Here is a 26,870-nt window from a genome sequence, read left to right on the forward strand (position 1 = left end):
TTGGAACGTGGCGGATGAGACAACGAAGTGGGGAAATGGTCCGAAAGCGTCTAACAGAAGCAGGTGACCAGAATTTCTCTACAAAGATGAATCAGAGTGGCCCGAACAAAACAAAAACTGGACCACCGATGAAGAAACGCGAGCATCACTTTACGTTCACCAACAGAATGAGTCACAAGAAACTATACGTTTTAGGCGCTTCTCCAAATGGGGAAGATTAGTGCGTGCCGTAGGATACGTTCTGCGATTCTGCAGCAATCTTCATAAGGCAGTCAACAGAGTACACTTGCTAGTTTCCAGAATTCTTAGCAGTGATGGATTACAGAAAGCAGAATGGACTATACTCTGCTCGGTCCAGCGTGAAGCGTTTCCTAGCTAATACTTGTTGCTGAAATCAAACCAACAGGCTCCAACCGATATATCGAAAGTGTTAGACAAAACCAGTAAGATCTACCCCTCCTTAGCCGTGCGGTAAGACACGCGGCTACAAAGCAAGACCATGCTGAGGGTGGCTGGGTTCGAATCCCGGTGCCGGTCTAGACAATTTTCGGATTGGAAATTGTCTCGACTTCCCTGGGCATAAAAGTATCATCGTGTTAGCCTCATGATATACGAATGCAAAAATGGAAACTTGGCTTAGAAACCTCGCAGTTAATAACTGTGGAAGTGCTTAATGAACACTAAGCTGTGAGGCGGCTCTGTCCCAGTGTGGGGATGTAATGCCAATAAGAAGAAGAAGATCTACTAGTTGTGCCCCTTCATTGGAGCTGATGGTGTCATACGAATTGGTGGTATTGGTCGAATTGGTGCAGCCCACTGGTTAGCAAGCGATGTAAAATTCCCAGTGATTCTGCCCAAAGGGCACTACGTAACGGCGTTGATCATCGACGAAGGCATCGCAAGTTTGGCCATGCCAATAATGAGACGATCGTCGATGAAGTGAGGCAGAAATACCACGTGTCCACTCTTAGAGCTCTGGTGAAGAAAGTAGCGAGAAATTGTCAAAGTAGAAAAAGCTGTTCCACAGGCTCCACGAATGAGTTCACTTCCGAAGGTGCGACTTGTGCCATACCTGAAGCCATTCACTTATACTGGCCTTGACTATTTTGGACCAATGACGGTGAGAATCGGGCGAGCTAAGGTCAAACGGTGGGTGGCGCTGTTCACCTGCCTCACAACCAGGGCAGTTCACCTGGAGGTGGCATTAACTCTTTCCACAGAATCGTGCAAGATGGCTGTCCGAAGATGTATAGCTCGCCGAGGTGCTCCGTTGGAAATATATTCGGACCAACGAATTTCCAAGGAGCAAGTAAAGAGCTCAGAGAACAAATTCGTCGAATGAACGCTGAACTATCAACGTCATTTACTAATGCAGTTACATAGTGGAAGTTAAACCCTCCCTACGCTCCACACATGGGGAGCGTATGGGAAAGGCTGGTGAAGTCTGTAAAAAATGGGTTGACTGCTATGGAGATCCCCAGAAATGCCGATGAAGATACACTGCTCACTACATTAGAAGAAGTTGAGTCTATGGTGAACACACGCCCCTACCATTGGAAGCTGCAGAGTATGAATCGCTGACCCCAAATCACTTTCTGCTTCTTAGTTTCAGCGGGGTATGCCAACCAGCAGTAGCACCACAGGACAAAAAATCGGTGCTGCGTTCAAATTGGAACCATGTTAAGGTAATGCTAGATAGATTATGGAAGAGGTGGATCAAGTAGTATGTACCCGTGATTTCAAGACAGACGAAGTGGTTCGGCGAGGAGCGACCGCTACAAGTTGATTATTTAGTTATTGCTTTCGACGAAAAGGTGAGCAATAGCTGGAATCGAGGATTCGTCGTTGGAGTGCACCCTGGAAAAGACGGACGAATAAGAAGTGCAGATGTGAGAACTTCAGCGGGAATTTGCGTACGGCCAGTGACTAAGCTGACTGTCCTGGACGTGCGTAATATTCGAGGTATGGCTGAAGTAACTTGCAGCAATACGGGGAGGGGTATGTGCGCAATAGTTGTGGACCCCTCGTCACCGGGTAACGCACAATAAGGACGGTAGAGACTGGTTAACTGAAACTGTAACTTTTCGAAGACGTCATAGTAGTACAATTTCCTTGTCATTTGTGATTTCAAATTGTTAGACACACGACACACGTTGAAATTTAATAAATTAAAAGTTAGTTTTGCTTAGTTTCTATTAATAAATTACTATCGCAAGTATCGCAAACACATTAAAATTATACACTCAACACTCATTAAATAAATAGTTTGAAGGACACTTATTTCAACGTAAAAACTTGTTACACGACGACGGATTTGTGAACGAAGAAGAATAGATATTGTGAGTAACCTAAAACTAAAAAATGTAAAAATAAATAATTTCAGCTTAAAGTTTACTCTGAACTAAAAGGACGAGTTTGCCTTCGAGAGGTCCAAACGTCTCCGTGTCTCCGTAACAGGAATTGTAAGATAACCCACTAACGCCCAAGGCCGCCTTTAGGCGGGGAACTTTGATTATTTTTTGTAATTTTTAATTGTGCAGATTTCGAAAAGCTTTTGATTTTAAACAATAATATAAACTTCAATGCATGTTTAAATGACATTTGAAGTTAATTTTCAAAGTTTTACAAATTTATAAATAAAATATTGAAAATTGAGTAAATTTTGGTTCCTTCGTGTTTTTGCTCGTATACCTTCAAAGAGTGAAATATTTGTAGTTTAGTATTTTGGAGAGAGATATGAGATGAGATGTTTTTGGAAAAACAAAAAAGACTAACAGATTCAATAAATTATTTCATTGGATTTAAAATTAAATTCGAAAAACAAAATTCTAAAAAAAAATAAAATGTGAAATTGATGAAATCGCGAATTTAACATTTTTATTGCCCAAAACGTGTTAAGATTGATTTTAGAAGGAGAAATAGTGATTTTGAGCGAAAACAAAAAATGGGTTGTAGAGGGATAAGCTATACCACACCATACTGAAACGTATGAAACTTCATTATTTTGAAATAATTTTCTGAAAAATGTCAAAGTGATAAGTTTTTCTCGCCTTATTGATGGCTTCATTTGAGAAATATTGTTACTCATTCATATGTTTTCCTTCTTTCATCGGTTTATTAGGAAAATCCAAACCTGACATGTTCCATAAACCAACTGACAAAAATCGTCGACACAATCTTCAATCTCGGCCGTTTCTCATACGTTGTCAAAACCCTTTAAACGACTATTAAACACTCATAACTCTAATGTTTGCGACAGATTGGAAAATAAACCCCCCGAGAGGAATACAGAGAGAACGGCAGCAACAACCGAACACTCCGAGGTGTCACACAAATGGCCCTCCCCTTGTTGTTTCGTTCCGCCATCGGCATCATCGTCGCCAGTAAGAAAAGCTACAATGTGATCAACCGGCAGCACCTAACAACACACATTCATATTTCATTCCCGATATATTTATGTCCGGATGGGAGGAAAAAAAAAGGAGAAACCTCCTTCCTTCGGGATCACAAAAGCATCATCAGCCCGGAGAAAGGGGTTTTCAAAATTTATGAAATGTATAAATTTCATTGTTTCTTATGGGTCGGATCCTTCGCTTCCGTCATGTAGGACTCGCTCGTTGGCTTTGCCTTTCCGTCTTCTGGTTTGGATTTATGATCCTATCTTGGCAGATTGCAAGATTTTCCTCTCGCTTCGGGATGAAAGTCGTTCACACTTCGTTGGGAAAATGGTGATGGAAACGGAGGGGATTGTTCTTCTTTCAATGCCGAATCGAATGGTGGTTGTTGTGGGAAAGTTGAAAATGAGCATTTCTATGAACTGATGTAGTAGTAATGAAAGCTGTTTAATTCATGCAATCGTTCCCTAATGTAGTCACATTTAATGTCGGATCATTTATTTTTAAGAACAAGTTTTTCTAGAAGTATAATTTAACTAAACAAATTACCTATTAAACACCCATATTAATGATAGCCATTTCTCCTGATAATTGAACTATTTTTCAATGTCGCTTCGACATTTAGCCTACGCGCACCTTTCGCTGCCCATTTAGCATTTTTCTACCCGACCGTTCCCCCTGACATTACGAATAACTTCCGTTCCTTGTTAGTCGCTTACAGCCACTCACTCCTCCAAGCTTTGCAACCAACCGCCGATAAACCTTCTCCTAAATGCTACATTGTTTGCTCGCGGTGGTCGCCTTCACGCCTCATAAACCCTAACCACGGTCAATATTCACCGACAACATTCTCCGCAGAGCTGATAAAAAATTCCGGTCAATTAACCTGACTTTTAGATGGAAGGAACGTCGTCCGTCACCCAAGTCGACCCAACTGCCCAAGAGTTGTTTGCCGCGGCGGTCGCAGGAGGTGCGCGCAAACGGTAATAAAATAAGCCCCGAAGACACTAACCGACCGAGAGTGCAGGCTGAAAAGAACAATCAAGTAATATCTCTCCTTTTATTGCCCGGCGCGCAGTTGTCGTCATCCTTCCTCTTTCCCGGCGAACTGAGTGCATCATCACCCGAAGTCCTATGTGGCAGAGCGCACAGTCAGTTCCAGGAGTGTGAGCTGTCGATTGTGGAATGTCCTCTGCTTGTGCCTGTGGTGCTACTTCTTCGGTGAGGAAGGGCCTTAGGCCTTCAGAGCACGCACCAAGTTGAACAGACCTCGACCCAGATGAGGCCTGGAGGAGGGCACGAGTAAGCACCCTCGAAATCCATTGTTGTGCGCGCTGATGGTATTCTGCTTTCCAGGGCTTCATCATGCGTTAGCTGGGTGGAATGACAGGCACTCGATGGTTCTGATGCGAGCAGACAGAGAGTGTGCGCGGTGGCGATGAATGATAAATTGACATAAATGCGACGACTGAATTTTATTTGTGTCGCAGCGCAAGTGGCGGCTGTCTATCTCCGTTCTCCGTTCTGCTGTCGTATGTGAATTTGATGACGATGATGATGAGGAGCGTGATAGTAACTTCATGGAACCGCTGCTGCTCACGCTGTGAAGCAATGTAAGAACCACACGTACGGGAATGCGATCGAGGAAATTGACGTGGGCTTTAAGATTACTATCAGAGAATTTAAATTCCTTAATGAATTATTCTTTTCTAAATTTTATGTTTGTTTCTCGGTTTATGTTTTGAACTGTACAATATTTAGTCAACAACGTTTTCAGGACCATACAATTATTTTTTGTTCTCCTGTTTCGTCGCTAGAGAATGATCTTTGGAATGCCTTTTTCATGCAAAATTAAGAAATTTAATCAAATTAAATTCTTGAGAGACTATACAGAAATTAACTGCTGGCTTACTGAATAGCTTGTTTTTATTCAACAATTGATCGATTTTAAAATTAAACCGATATGCGTTTCATGCATTCATTGAGGTGAAATAAGGTTGACCTCATTTCACCTGTTCTTCCGAGACGTCCCAGAAAATTATTCCAGCAAACAACTCGTCAACTAGATCAAACCATACCCTGACAATCGCTTTTCTTTGTTGAACAGCTTCCAGCGCGATGATGGGGCCGCTGTCTCACCTTCAAATATGTATACTCCGCAAGGTTTATCATCATTATTTGTGGGTAATTTGAATAACAAACATTTTCATAGTTGGTTCGAGGTTTTGTGCCGTTGTCTGTGCCCTCGGGTACACGTGCCTTCCTCTTGCGCGGGTGACGAGGAAGTAGAATCATCGTTATTTGTCCGAGCAAAAGGGTTTATTAGACATGAAAATTGTCTTATCTCATAATTTGAGTTGTTACAAATCTGAGGTTGGGCAAGGTAAAGAACGGATATTAGTCTCTCCGAACCTGGAGTGTCATAGGATTATAATACAACCATAATGGTTTTCGGTTTCCTTCGTTGACATTAGCTTGTTTGTTTAGAGTTTATCAGTGAGAAAGAGTAAATTTTCTTCGAGATGAATGACCGCCAGTCAGTGGCAAAGCAGGGACTCACACCGAGTCAATTATTGTGCCTACACATGGCGCCAAGAATTTATATCAATATAAAAATGCTAAAATTGCTTTCATACAAATGGAAATGAATCGTTCAACAAGTTTACTCCGGAGGAAGGTCGTGGTGCCACATCAAATCAAATATTGAGCACTCCAAAAGGATCTTCTCACATAGTAATCACATTCAGGACGCAATTTAGACTATTCGACAAAGCTCGACACTCGAGGGAGTTTATTCCCATTTGCGATTATGCTGCATTATCCCTGCTGGAACATCTGCTCTCCGGAGCGAACCCAAAGACGAAGTAAAAGAAAATTGCGCTTTTATCTGGCTAAGACCATCTAATTCAATTTCGACCCAACCCGAAGGAGCTGGAAGAAGTTGTCTCAAAACGATAGAACAAAAATCCCTCTGCTGTTCTTCGGCCAGCAATTGCGTCAAACTGCGAGACACAGGGCACGGGCATGAGAAATCCATTCTACAGAAAATAAAGACGTGAAAGACCAAACAATTGCTGAAACATTCATCGGAGTGGCGACCAGAAAAATTCTATGAATAAAATATCAGCATAGTTTTTCCTCGGCTACACAACAGTCATCCGCATCGGTTTCAATGTCCTTTCCAAAGCTTTCTTTCGCCATCAGAACAACCAACGTCGCCATCCAGTTTAGCGGAGTCTATTTCAAAGTGGGATTTTAGACCAAATGTATGAACAGAGAGGGCAGAAAAAAATGGTGCCAAGTCACAAATGAATGATACTTCAAGCCTTGTGGCACTTCACTTTTTGCTTCTTCTGACAGTGTGCACCGATGCTGTGATCCGATCGTGGTCTTAGAAAAGATGACAAAACGAATCCGGTAAAATGTGGCTCATTTCCATAGGCGGAATCAAGATGTGCAATGAAAGGAGAACATTATTTTTTTTATTTTCCCGAAACCCTTTCTAAATGTAATTTAAATCTATTCAAATTACAGTAGAACCCAAATGCAATCCAATCTAATACGAATCCAATACAAATTCAATCAAAATTAATATCCTATTCAAAACTAATCCCACTCCAATCCTAATGCAATCAAAATCCAATCCAAATCCAGTCCGCATTCATTCCAAATTCAATCCGAATTCAATCCAAATCCAATCCAAATCCAATCGAAATCCAATCAAAATCTAATCCAAATGTAATCAAAATCCAATCAAAAACCAATCAAAATAAATCCAAATCGAATCTAAATCTATTCCAATCCAAGTCTAATCCAATCCAAATCCAATCCAAATCTAATCTAAATCCAATTCAAATCCAATCCAAATCCAATTCAAATCAACCCAAATCAATCCAAATCAATCCAAATCAATCCAAACCAATCCAAACCAATCCAAACCAATCCAAACCAATCCAAATCAATCCAAATCAATCCAAATCAATCCAAACCAATCCAAATCAATCCAAACCAATCCAAACCAATCCAAATCAATCTAATCCAATCCAAATCCAATCCAAATCAATCAAACCAATCCAAATCAATCCAAATCCAATCCAAATCAATCCAAATCAATCAAATCCAATCCAAATCCAATCCAAACCAATCCAAATCCAATCCAAATCCAATCCAAACCAATCCAAATCCAATCCAAACCAATCCAAATCCATTCCAAATCAATCCAAATCAATCCAAATCAATCCAAATCAATCCAAATCCAATTCAAACCAATTCGAATCCAATCCAAACCAATCCAATCCAAACCAATCCACATCAAATCCAAATCCAATCCAAATCCATTCCAAACCAATCAAAATCAATCCAAATCCAATTCAAATCAATTCAAATCCAATCCAAATCAATCCAAACCAATCTAAACCAATCAAATCAATTCATATCCAATCGAAATCAATCCAAACCAATCCAAACCAATCCAAATCCAATCCAACCATTCCAAACCAATTCAAATCCAGACAAAATCCAATCCAAATCTAAGCCAATTCCAATCCAAATGCAATCCAATCGAAATCCAATCCAAATCGAATCCAAATCCAATCCAAATCCAATCCAAATTCAATCCAAATCCAATCGAAATTCAATCCAAATCGAATTCAAATTCAGTTCAAATCCAAGCCAGATCCATTTCAAATCCAATCAAAATCCAGTCCAATTTCAATCCAAATCTAAGCCAAATTCAATCCAAATTCAATCCAAATCCAAATTCAATCCAAATTCAATCGAAATCCAATCCAAATCCAATCCAAATTCAATCCAAATCCAATCCAAAATCAATCCAAATGCAATCCAAACCAATCAAATCCAACCAAATCCAAACCAATCCAAATCAATCCAAACCAATCCAAACCAAACCAATCCAAACCAATCCGGATCCAACCCAAACCAATCCAAACCAATCCAAACCAATCCAAATCCAATCCGAATCAATCCAAACCAATCCAAACCAATCCAAATCAATCCAAATCCAACCAACCAAACCAATCCAAATCCAACCAAACCAATTCAATTCAATTCAAACCAATCAAATCCATTTCGAACCAATCCAAAATCAATTCAAACCAACCAAACCAATCCAAACCAATCCAAACCAATCCAAACCAAACCAACCAAACCAAACCAATCCAAATCCAAACCAATCCAAACCAATCCAAACCAATCCAAACCAATCCAAACCAATTTAAACCAATGCAAACCAATCCAAATCAATCCAAATCAATCCAAATCCAACCCAAACCAATCCAAACCAATCAAACCAATCCAAATCCAATCCAAACCAATCCAACCAATCCAAACCAATCCAAACCAATCCAAACCAATCCAAATCCAATCCAAACCAATCCAAACCAATCAAACCAATCCAAACCAATCCAAATTCATTCCAAACCAATCCAAACCAATCCAAATCAATCAAAACCAATCCAAATCAATCCAAACCAATCAAAACCAATCCAAATCCAATCCAAACCAATCCAAATCAATCAAACCAATCCAAACCAATCCAAACCAATCCAAACCAATCCAAATCCAATCCAAATCCAATCCAAATCCAATCCAAATACAAATCAAATCCAATCCAAATACAAATCAAATTCAATCCAAATCCAATCCAAATCCAATCCAAATCCATTAAAAATCTTATTCCAATCCAATCCAAATTCAATCCAAATCCAATCTTAATTCAATACAAATCTAATCTTAATCCAATCCAAATCCAATTCGAATCCAATCCAAATTCAATTCAAATCCAATCAAAATCCAATACAAATCCAATCCAAAACCAATCCAAATTTTATCCAAATCTATTCCAATTCCAGTCCAAATCCATTTCAAATCCCATTCAAATCTAATCCAAAATCAATCCAAATCCAATTCAGATCCAATCCTAATCTCATTCAAATCCAATGCAAATCAATCCAAATTCAATCCAAATTCAACCCAAATCCAAACTTTTTCCGATCCGAATCTAATCTTAATCCAGTCCAAATCTAATCTTAATCCAATTCAAATCCAGTCGATATCCAATCCAAACCATTTCAAACCAATCCAAATCCAAATCCAATCCAAATCTGATCCAATCCAAGTCCAATTCAAATCCAATCCAAATCCAATCCAAATCAAATCTAATCCAAATCCAATCCAAAGTCAATCCTAATCCAAAGCCAATTAAAATCCAATCCCAATCCAATCAAAATGCAAACCAAAGCCAATCCAAATCCAATCCAAATCCAAACCATAGCCAATCCAAATCCTAACCAAATCCAATCAAAATCCAAACCAAAGCCAATCCAAATCCAATCAAAATCATATCCAAAACCAATGCAAAACCAAATCCGATCCAAATCCAATAAACTACGAATCCAAATCCATTCCAAATCCAATCCAAATCCAATCCAAATCCAATCCAAATCCAAATCAAATCCAATCCAAATCCAATCCAAATCCAATTCAAATCTAATAAAAATCCATTCTACATCAAATCCGAATTCAATCCAATCCAAATTCAATCCAAATCCAATCTTAATTCAATCCTAATCAAATCCAAATCCAATCCAAATCCAATCCAAATCCAATCCAAATCCAGTTCAATGCAAATTCAATTAAATCCAATACAAATCCAATCCAAATCCAATCCAAATTTTATCCAAATCTATTCCAATTCCAGTCCAAATCCATTTCAAATCCCATTCAAATCTAATCCAAAATCAATCCAAATCCAATTCAGATCCAATCCTAATCTCATTCAAATCCAATGCAAATCCAATCCAAATTCAATCCAAATCCAATCCAAATCCAATCTTTATCCAATCCAAATCCAATCTTAATCCAATCCAAATCCAATCTTAATCCAATTCAAATCCAGTCGATATCCAATCCAAATCCATTTCAAATCCAATCCAAATGCAATCCAATCCAAATCTAATACAATTCCAATTCAAATTAAATTCATAATCCAATCCAAATCCAATCCAAATCTAATCCAAATCCAATGCAAATCTTATTCAAATCCAATCCAAATCAAATCCAAATCCAATCCAAATTCAATCCAAATCCAATCTAAATCCAATCCAAATCCAATTCAATTCCAATTCAAATCCAATCCAAATCCAATCCAAATCCAATCCAAATCCAATCCAAATCCAATCCAAATCCAATCCAAATCCAATCCAAATCCAATCCAAATCTTATTCAAATCCAATCCAAATCCAATCCAAATCCAATCCAAATCCAATCCAAATCCAATCCAAATCCAATCTTAATTCAATCCAAATCCAACCTTAATCCAATCCAAATCCAATTCAATTCCAATTCAAATCCAATCCAAATCCAATTCGAATCCAATCCAAATTCAATTCAAATCCAATCAAAATCCAATACAAATCCAATGCAAAACCAATCCAAATTGAATCCAAATCTATTCCAATTCCAAATCCATTTCAAATCCCATTCAAATCTAATCCAAACCCAATTCAAATCCAATTCATATCCAATCCTAATCTTATTCAAATTCAATCTAAATCTAATTCAAATCCAATGCAAATCCAATCCAAATGCAATCCAAATCCAATCCAAATCCAATTCAAATCCAATCCAAATTCAATCTTAATCCAATCCAAATCCAATCTTAATCCAATCCAGTCGAAATCCAATTCAAATCCATTTCAAATCCAATCCAAATGCAATCCAATCCAAATGCGATCCAATCCAAATCTATTCCAATTCTAAATCTATTCCAATTCCAATCCAAATCAAATCCAAATCAAATCCATTTCCAATCCAAATCCAATCCAAATCTAATCCAAATCCAATGCAAATTCAATCCAAATCCAATCCAAATCTAATCCAAATACAATCTGAATTCAATCCAAATCCAATCTGAATCCAATCCAAATCCAATCGAAGTACAATCCAAATCCATTTTAAATCCAATCTAAATTCAATCCAATACGAATCTATTCCAATCCAAATCCAATCCAATCAAAATCTAATCCAATCCAATCCAATTCAAATCGAATCGAACTCCAATCCAAATCTTGTCCAAATCCAAGTCGAAGTTCATTCCAATACAAAATCAATTCAAATTAAATCCAAATCCGATCAAAATCGAATCCAAAACTTATCCCAATGCAATCCAAATCTAATTCAAATCCAATCGAAATCCAATCCAAACTTAATCCAAAATCAATCGAAACAAATTCGAATCAAATCCAAGTCCAATTCATCAGTCAAAATCCAATCCAAATCTGATCCAAGTTCAATCCAAATCTAATCCAAATCCTATTCAAAATTAATCCAAATTCAAAATCAAATTAATACAAATTCAATTTGAAAAGCAAGCCAAGTTCCAGTTTGAATGTTGAGCCATTGAAGAAGAAAAACAAGTTTTCAAAATACAAAAACCCCACCTTTTCAGCTCCTGCTTATCCTGAAGCCTTACTACGCTATTTGTATTGTCCATCAGAATGAAAAAACAATGACATCGAGAAGGATGAACGGCAAAAAATGGTACTCTCCATGCCCTAAAGATGAAAATCAGACTGACAATGGAACTCGAAGAAAGAATAACAAACGATGTGACAAAACCGAAATAAAAGCTTGACAATGATCAAACAGCTTTGACAGCCTCAACGGACGTTAGGAGATTTGGTGGAGTGTGATCCCGTTTTACCGACTAAACCGCTATTCACAATAACGACGATGATGATGATGATGACGATAGTCATTGTGGCACCAAGTACACAGCTGAGGCAAAGGTGATTTGCATATAAAGAGAAGCCAGATGTGAGTTTGAGGTTTTGCTCCCTCGCCCGAGATTCTTATCGTCCACTTCGGGGACACGCTTCTGCTTTCGCCACGACCGACCTGGGGAGGAATTTAAATATAAAGAAGCATAATAGATTATCAGAAGGTATTCAAACATAGCGGCGTGTCTCCGAGGGATTAGCATTAACATGTAAATTATGATTTACGATGTTGCATTACGCCCATCGAATTACTGGGCGATCAAATTTGAATAGCTTAAAACGGCTCACAAAAGCAAACAAGATATCAAAAGCAATCCAAACTGATTGGTCGTTCAAAACGCTGTTAAAGTAAATTCCATCCGCAAATATTATCGTTTGTTATGTGGCTTACAATTCTTGACCCACGGCAAACACATCCGTCTTCGCCCTGTCACAATCGGATATCTGCGCACCCCGACTGACAAAAAGGAACGAAACCCATCTGACCAATGTATTTACCCCGAAAAAAATTCTTTCGATATCTGTCCAAATATTTACACGTTATTGCTACACGGATTTTAATGCCCGCATCTGGTTCGGCGTGACGACTTCAAACGAACGGCGGACTGACCAGGGTCGTCCCCGCAAAAGGAGAACAACACCACGATTTAAAGTAAACTATCCGACGCCGTCAGTTCGACTTTTAAACTGTATCGAATCGATTTCTGACGATGATGCTCGAATGATGGACTCGCGTGCCCCTTCGCCAAACTCCGAGTATCAACCGCATCAGAGCCGTAACAACGGCACCCAAAAAGGGAAAAAATATATATCTCAAGACAGCAACGATCCGAGCGGGGAGCAGAAGTTAATCGTTTCGTAACCGCTTTTATTGACCATGACAAAATCGGACCCATTCACAGGCAAATTGATTTCGCCTCGTTTCGGTGCCAACGGTGGTCCCTCGCCGTGATGACGAAGAGTGAAGACTAACGCACCGCTAACGTCGAGTGTTTGATCAAACAATTACGCGGAACGGTTTAGGTTTGCGGCAGAAGCAGTACCTAACTCGGTTTGATGGACCTGAGTGAATCATGGAGAGGGCTGAGCTACTTGAAACAGCAAATAATTGCTGCATTTGGCGTTTAAATTGTCTCGCTAGGTGGTTGTGGAGGTTGTGGCAGTAAATTTTTAATGTTTTAACTTTAACTTTGTTTGTGGAAGGTTTTGGGAACCGGTAGGTGTCAACAATTTAAAGATAATTACTTAATCGGAGGTAAAATATCTACATTGTATTCAAAGCATCTAATGAGTTTCAATTGAAGACTAGTTAGAGTTACTTTAAGGCCATCTAACTACGTGATGATATATTTTAGGGTTCTTAATTCCGTGGTACGGTGCTAATAAATCCTGATTTTGTCGGTTATATCAATTGAGGTACATGTATTTGCTTTCCAAGGACAGAAACATATTCCACGGCTATTGATCAACAAAAAACTAAAAGCGATTCTGGGCAAGAAAATGCCCAAAATATTAGATTTCAGGTGTCGGATCCATCCACTCTCCAAATATAGCTCCCATGTCATGCACCATGACAGGCTACTTTATGTTTCCTCTCCACATTTAGCAGTCGCTAAACATCTCACGTTAACAGCCCTTGACCTGCGGCAATTCAAGCCCAAAACGTAAACAGCATGTAGCAAATAAAAATACTCTCCGGCATAAGAGTCGGTGGGTGGTCGAAACTCTTCACATTTTTCCACCTTTTTGCGCCATCATTGCCGCACCGCACTACCCAACAACGATCACTTTCACATTCAAATTTTTCATCGATGATTATTCTGCACCTTTTCCGTTGAGCTTATAAAGCTTAGCATGATTAACACGGGCAGCAACCACTCAACAGCATCAACGAATCGCTCGCGGGATTATCGCCCTGCACGGTGATCCAAAAGGAGTAATAGTGAAGTCCGTTTTGCCTTTCTCGTATACTAAGTATACGGTAAAGGCTATATGATCGCTCAAAAACAAACTTTTTATAGAAGGCCCGGAGACCCATAGTGTTATATACCAATCGACTCAGTTCGACGAATTGAGGTGATGTCTGTGTGTGTGTGTGTGTGTGTGTGTGTGTGTGTGTGTGTGTGTGTGTGTGTGTGTGTGTGTGTGTGTGTGTGTGTGTGTGTGTGTATGTATGTGTGTGTGTATGTGTGCAAAACTACTCAAAAATGTCACTCATTTTCGGGTACTTATCCTCCACCAATTTGCTCCAAACTAGTTGCATTCGACGCAGAATCCTGTCCCATTGTTTCCTATTTGAAATTGGCCAGATCGAACTATGGGATCGAAAGTTATGGCCAAAATACAAATTCATACGAAAAAATCGCGTAAAAAATGTCACTCATTTTTCGGACACTTATCCTCAACCGATTTGCTCGCAACAAGTTGCATTCGGCGCAGAATCCTGTCCCATTGTTTCCTATTTGAAATTGGCCAGATAGGATTATGGGATCGAGAGTTATGGTCAAAATACAAATTTATACGAAAAAATCGCGTAAAAAATGTCACTCATTTTTCGGGCACTTATCCTCAACCGATTTGCTCGCAACTACTTGCATTCGACGTAGAATCCTGTCCCATTGTTTCCTATTTGAAATTGGCCAGATCGAACTATGGGATCGAAAGTTATGGCCAAAATACAAATTCATACGAAAAAATCGCGTAAAAATGTCACTCATTTTTCGGACACATATCCTTAACCGATTTGCTCGCAACCACTTGCATTCGACGTAGAATCCTGTCCCATTGTTTCCTATTTGAAATTGGCCAGATTGAACTATGGGATCGAAAGTTATGGCCGAAATACAAATTCATACGAAAAAATCGCGTGAAAAATGTCACTCATTTCTCAAGCTCTTATCCTCAACCGATTTGCTCGCAACAAGTTGCATTCGACGCAGAATCCTGTCCCATTATTTCCTATTTGAAATTGACCAGATCGGACTATGGGATCGAGAGTTATGGCCAAAGTACAAATTTATACGAAAAAATCGCGTAAAAAATGTCACTCACTTTTCGGGCACATATCCTTAACCGATTTGCTCACAACAAGTTGCATTCGACGCAGAATCCTGTCCCATTATCTCCTATTTGAAATTGGCCAGATCGGACTATGGGATCGAGAGTTATGGCCAAAATACAAATTCATACGAAAAAATCGCGTAAAAAATGTCACTCATTTTTCGGGCACATATCCTCAACCGATTTGCTCACAACAAGTTGCATTCAACGTGGAATTCTGTTGTTTCCTATTGTCCCGTGTCCCGTTGTTTCCTATTGAAAATTGGCCAGATCGGACTATGGGCTTAGATGTTATGATCAAATTACTATTTATTGTGAAAAAGTGTTCAAAAAAAAACTAGCTCACTTTTTTAGCACTTAGACTTCATCTATTCCCCAAGCAACACAAGTTCAACAAATCTGGTTGCAGTAACCATATTGTGACTGAATCCGGTCATATATGAGTTACTGTGATTGATGTGCAATATGTGTGCTTCTCAGGTCGCTTGCAACAGATTGCATTCGACGCAGAATCTTGTCCCATTGTTTCCTATAGCAACTTGGCCGGATCGTACAATGAATTATTGGCAGTGGCTGATTTTCTACCCGCTGCTGCCTCATCCAGGCGCTATAGTATATGCGCAAAATAGCCAGCATGAGTTAACCGCCAGAAATTTGTATGGCGAAAGACATCTAAGGCGGGTTTTCTCAAAATTAGGAACTTTTTATGAAAAACTATTTGGTACCGGTTATGTAGGAAGGTGTCCGCTACTACGCCTACCAAATATGTTTTCGATGAAGGTGATTAATTTTGAGAAATCGAACATTAGATGCCTTTCGCCATACTGATTTCAGGAAGTTAACTCCTAGTGTGCCGCTGTAAGTACGCTCAAAGCAGGCGATTCATTGGGTCAAAAGTTATGGCGAAAATACTAATTTTAAAACTACAAAATAAAATGCCATTTTTTGCATTTGGCGAGAATTTTTTTATGCATATAAACAAATATGAAAAATAAGACCAATCCACATATTGGTGTTATTTGAGATTTTTTCAAACCTTTTGAACGAACGAGAAAGGCACCATCACCGCTAGGTGGATTAATCTGGGTTTTATATTTTAGAATACCTGCATCGAATCTTTTAAAATTCTTGATATACATAAAAAAGTAAATTTTATTTATATTACTGCATAATTTCTTTGTAGATCAGTAGTTTTGTTATACGTAAGTCCCAAAGTCTGACATTTTTTTATCAAGCAGGATTTTATATTATTTTACCGATTTACAACAACCGTTGGTTGGTTAAAAAGACTAAGTACCTTATTTGCCTTACAGTTATACAAATCTATCAGATTCAAGCAAAATTATTCGATTCTCATAAAAGAGGGTTTCCTGCGGGTACGTAGTTAAGCAAAAGTATAGAGATCAAAATTAATCTTTTTGGATCACCGCGCACTGCAACAATCACTCGCTCGAAACCAATGCACCTTTGCCAGCGTATTTACGTTTATTTTATTTTGTTTCCATTTTTTTTCCACCCGTCACAGATATCAAGCGGCAAATCAGCATCACGCCGAAGTCGATCCGCGTCGAGCTGGGTGGCCGGGCGGAGATCATTTGCAACGTGAATGCCACTCCGGTTGCCAAGATCTCCTGGCTCAAGAATGGGATCCCCCTGGTCGCGAACCCCCCGGTGGTGATTACTGTGGATGATAAAGTGCTGGTCGCGCACGTCACCATGCAGGTAAGTGTACGGGGAGAAATGGTTACGGGAGGAATGTTTCCAAGTCGATTATGGCGAAGATGATGTTGTGCTGATGATGATGGTGGAGGGCAATGAATGAATCCGACGTCGGATCAATCAACCACCTGCTAGCTTTTTTTTCTCTCTAAGCAAGGGATGAACAGGCGTCAGCAGGACATCTCATCTTACACTTTTTCCTTACCTGTTCGATGTTCCATGGTTGTTCTTTATTTAAAGACCGACAGCATCAGGATGTTGCGTCAGGATTTGGGTTCATGGGTGACGAGAGACTCGGGACGATTTCAATTTGTAACGCTTGTCAAAAAGGAATGCTCTCTGCAACAGACTGGCTTCCCGATGCCAGTCTGGCTTTCTTACGCATTGATTATACACGTACTTTCTCAATGAGCAGGTATCCTAGAAAATGCGTCATAAGGAATACCTTTCGTGACGGTGTAACTAATCGAAGAAAGGAACGAATAGTGTAGGGTTTCTTTCAATGTATTGTAGGCATGTGATTTCATTTCTCTGTCTCCTTTTCATTTTTCGTGAGAAACTTTATTCTAAAGGGTTATGTATCCCTTAGAGTTCTTACTTTGACTGATCTATCTAAAAACGTTTTCTTAAGGTATTCCAAACTCATCAAGTATAAAATGCATTGTTCGATAGTGAGGCGAACCAAATACTTCTAACGAATCAGATAATATTTGAACATGTGTATGACTTCTGGAAATGTTTTTCGCCTGGACATGCAACAGTTATGATGACTATTACGATAGTAATGATAAATTATGCTCAACCTCATAATTCTAATTCAATTTATTTATTTATTCCTTCGTTAGCAGTTAATCCTCCAGAAGATTCAGAGCAACTTTCACTGGAACGCTTAGGAATAATGCCGCTACCTCGAATGATACCATTATGTCCTCTTTTGCTATGACCTTATGCTATGACCTGGTTCCAACAGCTTCTGGGCAAACTGTTTGGGTGCTTTGGCGGCACCAGAGTTCTGGAAATGGTGGGGCACTAACATTTTTACATTCTCCTTTGGATACAAACCCTGGATAAAATCATGAAATATCACCTGAATGAATACTGGAGAAACTTTCAAAGCAACTTTTGAAGTGAATTCCCAAGGAACTCATGAGAATATCCGGAGATGTACGATAATGGATCGACTGCAGTTCCGATATTTTGTTTTTTTTTTAAGCAAGGAATGAAGTAGGAATGAATGAATGAAGGAATGAATTCCAAATTCACGTTTTTTTTACTACTGTTTGGATTTTCGAAAGAATTCCCGGATAAATTTCTGGAAAAATTCCCGAAGCAACTCCTTCAGATGTTTCTGAAGGAATTTTCGCAGGAGGAACTCCCTGAAGTAATTTCTGAAGATGTTCCTGTAGAAATCTAGAAATCTAGAAAAAAAATCTGAAAATTCCAATTAGTATTAATTTAAAGAGTTCATAAGAAATGATTTCCTGGATTCCTTTCATACTTCTTTAGGAAATTCCTTAAATAATAACTATATTTATTTAGATTTTTCTCCCGAAATACATTTAGAAAATCCGTATATATACTATATATATATATATATACTCACGCTCCTCTAATGTGGACGTGTACAATACACATGTGGAAGTATTGGCTTGATAAATGGATTGCGAGTGATTTGACTATGCGTCCAATTTGGGAATCTCGAGCTCGTTCAGTAGCCGCTAGGTTGCGAAGGCCGACGGAGGTCCTTCTTAGCTTAGTTGGTTAAAGCACCAGTCTAGCGTACTGTAGGGTCATGGGTTCAAGTCCCATCGAAGGGAAAGTGGTTACCTCCAATACATTTTCCAAATCAATATCTTCCACATAACGTACATATTCACATATGAGTTTTCATAACATTGTAAATTAACGTCCAAGTCGGGTGGTTTAATCCCCGGAAATAGGCAATTACCTTTGATTGGAATAAAATTCCTTCCAAATTTCCAGAAGGAAGTTTGGAAGAAATTTTCGAAGGAATTCCCAAAATAAATTTCCAAGGGATTCCTAAAAGAACTTTTGATGAGATTTCCGAAAAATTGCTCGAAAGAAATTTCAAAAAGGAATCTCCGAAAGTCTATAGAAATTTCTGGAAGAGTCACTAAAAAGCTTCTGACTTTCCTAAAAGAATTTTCTGAAGAACTCCTGGAGGAAGTTCTGAAATTCCTGTGGGAATTTCAAAGAAATTAAAAGAATTTCTGCCTAGAGTCTTTTAAGTGATTTCTTGAAAAAATAATGCAAGAATTGGAAGAATTATTCCGAAGAAATCATTAAAGAAATTTCTGGAGAATTTCGTAAAAGAACTCGTAGAGGATTTTTAGTTTTTATTACAATTCCTGCTTTAAATTTTCGTAGGTTTTATCCCTGGAGGACTTTTCAAAAGAATTCATGAAGGAATGTCCAATTAAATTCTTGCCGATATTAGGATTGTCGGAATTTCTTTTAGGATTTTGCTTGGAAGCTCCGTTCGGAAATTCCTTTACGAATTCCTTTGAATTTTTTTTCGAAAATGCCTATGTAAAATTCTTCGGAAATTCCTTCAGGAATACCTACGGAAATTGTTTTAGGAATATTTTCGGAAATTCCTTCGGGAGAAATCTCTCTCTTTTAGGAATTCCTTTGAAAAGTCCATTTTTTCGGAAATTCTTTCAGAAATTTCTGTAGCGATTCATTCAACCATTTCTTTGTGAATTAATTTAGGATTTTTTTCGTAAATCTCTTTAAGAATATCTGCGGAAATTGTGTCAGGAAAAAAATCCAAAGTTCCCTTTTGAAAAAAATCTTTAACAAATTTCTTTATGAATTTCTTTGGAAATTGATTCAGAAATTCCTCCAGATATTCTTCCGGGAATTTATTTAGAAATTCAAGAGTTCTTTCGGATATTTCACCTGGAAATTCTTTTGATATTTCCGATAGAAAATCTTCCTAAAATTCCTTAAGGTTTTCAGATTTCTTTTTTTAACAAACTTTCGGAAAAATATCACAACAAAATTTCCGTAATAAGTCCTGTAGGAATTTCGAAAAGAATTCCTGGCGAAAGTTTCTCAATTATTCATGGCGTAAATTCCTGAAGTGGAACGAATTTCTAAAGGATTTTCAGAAGCAATTCCCGGAAAAAATCCTGAAGAAATTTTAGAAACTCTTGAAGAAATTTCCAAAGAAATTTTGAATGACTTTTCAGAATTTACGAAGGAATTTCCAATTGAATATCCGGAGAAATACCTACTGGAGATTCCAAAGAAATTCCTACATGTGATGATGATAATGTTGGCCCCGCCACATACCCCTACAAAGGTTTGAGCTAAACGATTTATCCTTAAGGTATTTAATTGTGATCAATTTAATCAGATTTTTAAAAACAATAAACGATCCGATTATTTTCCACAGATATAAGAAACCATACCCATTAACATCACTATCCATCAAAAAACATAGATTTTTGCAAGCATTATCAGTGATACAGCGAGTTCGAACAAATATGAAACTTATGATACCTACCTGGATACCTGGTTAGCTACAGCGTCGATACACCTCTGCCTGGCGTATTGTAGAGCTCCATAATCGTCGGTCTTGGGCGATGTTCCTCCAGTTTCCCCAAACGTGCAGGGTACCCAGCTCCGATTCCACCGCGTGCAGCCTGCGTGTGCGTGGCCTTCCACGAAGTCGCCGGCCCCTATCTGGTTCTCTGTTGAATATTGTTTTCGCTATTTTTGCTTCCGACATTCGCACTAAGTGACCAGCCCACTGAAGTCTGCCGTATTTTATACGATTCACAATATTTTCTTCTTCGTATACTTGATACAGCTCATGATTCATGCGTCTACGCCACACACCATTTTCTAGTTTCCCTCTGAGAACTGTACGCAGCACTTTTCGCTCGGTCCACCTCTTTTAATGTCCATGCTTCATGACCATAAAGAGCCACTGGTAGAATCAGAGCTATCTACGTAATCCGTAAAAGGCCCTATTCGCAGCAGCAATACGTCTTTTCACTTCACGGGAAACGTCATTGTCACATGTCTACCTGCTCTACCTATCTATCCTATCTCTACCTGCCACCATGTACTTTGTCTTGGCAGAGTTATTGGTCTCCCTCTTCAGTGGGACAAAAGCCTCCACTACTGCTTTACGATCGATTCCAATAAGGTCGATGTCGTCCGCAAAGCCCAGGACCATATGCGACCATCTAACCAGTTTCGCCGGAAAACCATGTTCGAACAATATCTGTCACAACTCATTTCTCTTCACTGAATCGTACGCTGCTTTGAAATCAATGAACAGATGGTGAGTCTGCAAGTTGTACTCCCGGAATTTATCATGGATTATCCGCAGGCTAAACATCTGATCCGTCGTTGATCGGCCCTCACGAAACCCTGCCTGGTATTCGCCGACGAAAGACTCCTCAAGCGGTCTCGGTCTGTTAAACAGGATACGAGACAGGATTTTGTACGCCGAGTTCCCCCTGTAATTGGCTCACTCCAGTCTGTGCCCTTTACTATCGATTGGGCATATGAGGCCATCCAACCAGCCGGCAGGCAGTTCTTCATCCTCCCATATTTTCTGGATAATGTGAATGATTAATTGATGCAGCTTTACTGTTTTTCAGCTCGTTTGGTGCCTTCTTAACCTCGTCCAGCGCTGGTCGTTCCACAGATTGACCGTCGCCGACTATGTCTACCATGCTTCTCAATACGTCTTCATTTTCACCTTTTAACAAATCTTCGAACTTCCTGCGCTGTTGTAGTCACAGCTTCGTGGATATTTTCCCACGACCTGTTAACGTCGCTAGATCTGGTGGCATCTCCTATCCGCTCGTTCAGCTTCTGGTGGTACTGTTCAGCAACTCCTTCAACTGACAAGCGTTGGATATTGAAACGCATTGTTCTGTTGTTTCGTGAATTCGTGACGCTGGAAAGTCGCGCTCGAATTTTTGCAACTACCCGAGTAGCACAGATGTTCCGATTCGGTTACCGCAACTTATATATGACTCAATTTGGTCACAATCAAGTTGCTGCAACCAAATATCATAGAAGTGTGCTACTTGGGTACAAGATTGTGACCAGAACGTGTTCTATCTGTGAGCAAGTGTCTCCACTCGGATGTTGCCAGGTGTGTTTGCGGATATTTTTACGTGCGAAGTAGGTACTGCTTATTGCCATCCCTCTAGCAGCAGCAAAGGTTACAAGTCGCAGACCACTATCGTTGGCAGCGGAATGAAGGCTTTCCGTACCAATGACAAGACAAAAAAAAACTTTCCCTTCTGATCTGCGCATTTGCATCCCCGATGACAATCTTTACATAGTGTGTTGGGCATTCTCCGTAGGTCTTATCAAGGCTCTCATAGAACTCATTCTTCACGTCATCAGGCTTATCGTTCGTTTGGGCATGTGCGGTCGCTTATCGGCTTCTACCGGATAACATGCTTCATCTGCTTCCCGATCACCATGAAGGCAACTCCTCATTCTGCTCTGTCACCGCCGCTATAGTAGCTGTGGTACTTGAATGAAGTGTTCGCTATGTGATCCACGCCTGGAATTCACGTTCTCCAGTTCTGGGCCATCGCATTTCCTGGATTGCTGCCACACTCACGCCGACCTTCTGCAGCTCACGAGCCAGGATCCCAACACGTGCGGGTTCATTCAAAGTTCTCACGTTCCAAGATCCGACTTTCCAATCGTTGTCCTTTATTCGTTGCCGGGTTTGTTGCCGTTGAATCAATCCGTTTGCTCTACTTTTGCCTTTCTTGGTAACTGTAGAATCTTCGGTGGGCTACCTTACCAGGGTTGCGCTACCTACATCGCGTTGAAGGGGCTGCCTTCTCGATGCTGACACGATCCAACATGTTGTGCACAGTTTAGTTTAAAGTCCACCGCTGGCACTCGGACGATGATCAGCTGCCCCTAACATGGAGAACAGACGCTGTTGTGGAGCGGAACATGGAGAACAGACGCTCGATCAGATTTGCACCTCCGGAGAGGAACAAATCCCCCCTTGCCTGTCAGCATACGACCACAGTTCCCACCGGGGTTGGTTACCCGATCATCCCTAAGGTTGCTCGTATCCCGGCCAGCGCCACGTGGAGGTAGGGATAGGAGTTGCCGGGTAAGAGGCTAAGCCCCGCAAAATAGGGTCTATTTCATTCCTTCAGGTACGCGAAGTATTAATGGTACGCTTCACCCAGCATTTGTCGTGCCAAACTTGTGATACCTGTGAGAAAATTAGTAGTTATCGAAATTATTCGATTTGGTGTGTTACTTGCCCAATCGTGCCCCAGCTTAACTCCGCCAGTGGCTGGGTGCTGATGACTGACCTGGGAAATGGTTTCGACATTCTTTGGAACTCCCTTACTAACAATTTGACCATGTTTTGGGTAGGAAAACCCACTGATTTTTTTTTAACTTTATTGTTTATTATTATTATTATAGAGTTTTGGCACTTCCTCAGCAAGTGTGCTGGGAATTTTCACCTACCCCGGGCAATCTGAATGCCAAAGGGGATTAGGCTCTGTGGATCTCATTCGCCGGTTGACTTAAAATCCTATAATAAACGTTTGCACCGGATGTATTAGTTATGGTGGTTCAGGAATCTTCTTACGATGTTGCAAGTTCCAAGAACCACTGTTTTTTGGATGCTATGGAGGTTACTGAGACGGGACGGGACGATTCCAGTTGCTGAGATAACAACCGGAATTATACGCACGTCCTCCAGCTGCCACATCTGCTTCAACTCCTCCGCCAAGTCGTGGTACTTCGTTATCTTGTTGGAGAATGTTGTTTGGACATTATGGTCTAGCGGTACAGCAATGTCGATGAGGGTTACCCGCTTCATTCTTTTGTCGTAGACCACAATATCGGGCCGATTGGCACGAATGAGGACATCCGTTATGATCTCGCGATCCCAGTACAGCTTCATGAAACTATTTTTCAGAACCGGGACAGGTACATATTTGTAGTAAGCGACAAACTGGTTAACCAAGTTGTGCTTTAAAGCAAGCTGTTGGTGCACAATCTTGGCTACTTCGTTATGACGACCGAGATAGGCTGAATCAGCTAAGGCTGAACACCCGGACACGATATGTTCCATTGTCTCTCCTACTGAATTGCACTTCCTGCAGCGGTCCTCCACGTTTTCGTGCAATATATAGTGCCGATAGTTCTGTTTCCGAGAAGAGTTCACCCCGTACCAGCCACGTATTTGACGCCGCTTTGTCGATATATTCCAGCTCCAGTTGATGGGGGTGCGTCCCATGCAACTCCTTCTGCTTCCACGATGCGATCATCTCGTCGACAGATTTGATGTCGCAATTCAGCTGATAGTCCTCCTGCGCCAGATGCAGGGCACTGAATCCGTGGTCAGCTTCACACACAGCGCGATAGATTTCGCGGCGGTTCTGGCTTTCCACGAAGTATCTTCGCAACTGCTGGATCTGGGAAACACATAGTGTTTGTATATCGGTGACGCCTCTTCCTCCTACTGTACGTGGCAGGGTGACTCTCTCAATGGACGATTTTGGATGGCGCATGCGATGCTTAGTGAACGCCACTCGTACTGCTCGTTCTAACGCCTCCAAGTCAGTCTTGGTCCACTTCACCACCCCGAAACTGTATGTCAACAAGGGCACAGCAAACGTATTTATCGCCTTCACCTTGTTGCCTGCCGACAAGAGGCTCTTCAAAATACCGTTGACACGATCCAAGAAATTTTCCTGCAGCTCTTTCTTGATCGTCGTATGGCGAATTCCTTTCAGTTACAGGAAACCTAGGAACTTGTACGTTTCGCCTTCAACCATGTTTCGAATCTCCTCCTGTTCGTTGACGCGGAAACCCCAGTGACCCCGGTGTAGATGTATGAACCGACATTCATCGATACCAATCTCCATCCGGATATTGTTGCTGAACCGTTACAAGCTGCAGAAATTGGTACAGCTTCTCCACAGATTCCGCAAACAGCTTCAAGTCGGCCATAAAGAAGGTGTGGGTAATGTTTGTACTCCTTTCCCCACTCTTCAAATGATAGCCATAGTTGTGTTGGTTGAGTTCATGGCAAGGCAAAACCATAGAGGACTATAGGTATCGCCTTGGAATATGCCCCTCCTGATGCTGCGAGTCCTGGACCGTAACACCTTTTCTCCGTCGGTAATGTGTAGGGATGTGCTCCACATCCCCATAGCGTGCTGCATTAGCCTGATGACGTTACCGTCTATCTTATACAACTGCAGTACCTTAAGAAGGTACGAGTGAGGTACTGAGTCGTATGCCTTTTTATAGTCGATATACGCCATGCTCAGGTTTCTTTGCTTGTGGGTGGCCTGCCCAACAACGACTGCATCAATGATGACCTGATCCTTGCAGCCTCGTGTGTTACGTCAACAACCTTTTTGTTCCTCGGTCATCAGGTTGTTGACGTCGCAATGGTTCTGCACCCTCCTCGCTATTACCGATGACAGCACTTTGTACAGACTCGAAAGGCACGTTATTGGTCTGTACATGGCTGGGTTCAAAGTGTTCCGATCCTTCGGCGGAAGATAAGTGACACTCCTAGTGATGAATTCCTGTAGCTGCCCAAGGTTATCTAGTACCGTGTTGAAGCAGTCCGCCATCCGCCCGTGGACCATTTTTTATATCAGAAATTATGCACAAAATCGGGTCCTGGTGCAGCCCAATTCCTGGTATACCGAGTAGCCTCACGTATGTCTTGGGCGGTCACGTTGATAGCGGTCATGTCTCCAATTCCACCACAATATTGCTCTTCTTCTGCCATCCACACCCCATCGCCGTTGTGTAAGACGGGGTTCTCCCATAGATTGGACCAAAACTGCGTGACTTCTCCAATCTCCGGAAGGCCCTCGCCAAAGTCGACTTTGTCGTTTCGGATGTGGTTGTAGAACTCCCTTTCGTTGATGTTGAACATTCGATTTTGCTCCTTCCGCTTCGAACATTCTCCATAACGTCGCAGTCGTTTAGCAAGAGCACTCAACCGCTGTACATGGGTGTCGAGGATCTCAGTTATGTTCGCCTCGGTGAGATCACGGAGTTCTGTGGGTTTCACAATTTCAGCAACATTCCGAACTAGCCTGGTTGATTGATCCCCCTGTTTGTACTGTGTTAATCGACCAACCTTTGACCGCAGTGTGGCGATTCCAGACGTCGCATCCACGCGGGTTTTCGTGCTTTGGGGCGTGCGCGTCCATCACTCTCACTTTGTGGACGCGTTCGCAATCCCAACGTTCTTACAACAGCCACTGCAGCCGAATACACGATAAATTGCAGCTCCTCAAGGTTCTCCACAATTTTCCAAGTACTGTGGCAAAATATCCTGCTATCCTGAGGATGCTTACTGTACTCGTCAACCGATAGGAGTACTGCAACTTGGGTATCCGGTGTCGGGACATGGGGTCTGTCCCACGGAACTGTGTAACTGCTGTGCCCATATGATTAGCTAGTTCGTCCTTCAATTGCTGTCGTTGCAATTCCACTGTTGGTCCTGGAGCGGCGGGTGCAATCGAATCGTGACGGTTACTTGCGATTGATGCATCCAACCCAACAGAACTCCTTCTCGACGTATCGCTCGATCTTGCCTCCTCCTCCTCTCCTAATTCCCTCTGCACTTCCCGCTTGATGTACTCTACGTCTTCTGGAGTCAGCATATTATGTGACATAATAGCTCTCTGGCGTGTGTACAACTTGTTCTGGTCAAGCATCTGAACATCTCCAGCATCGCCGGTCTGCCGGACATATCCGTCTCCATCCTGGTGCAAACGTAGTAGCAACGGATCACGTACTGATTCATCTTCCTTGTCCACATGATCCGTTGCCGTCGGCGGCCCGCTAACGTGAGTGATTGACGTCGATCAACCACAGCAAC

At 40.8% G+C, this 26,870-nt stretch overlaps 1 protein-coding gene across 4 annotated transcripts in view; it reads left to right on the forward strand.

Annotated features, from left to right (window-relative positions):
• LOC134212637 (netrin receptor unc-5-like) overlaps positions 1-26,870 on the forward strand; it is a 909,680-nt gene that overhangs the window by 491,014 nt on the left and 391,796 nt on the right. For all 4 annotated transcript variants that reach the window (XM_062690661.1, XM_062690659.1, XM_062690660.1 and 1 more), the window contains one exon: positions 16,779-16,975. In XM_062690661.1, coding sequence (XP_062546645.1) covers positions 16,779-16,975 — 197 coding nt within the window. The remainder of the gene's footprint in view (positions 1-16,778; positions 16,976-26,870) is intronic.

This window comes from Armigeres subalbatus, chromosome 2, assembly GCF_024139115.2.
Source record: "Armigeres subalbatus isolate Guangzhou_Male chromosome 2, GZ_Asu_2, whole genome shotgun sequence".
Lineage (NCBI taxonomy): Eukaryota > Metazoa > Arthropoda > Insecta > Diptera > Culicidae > Armigeres > Armigeres subalbatus.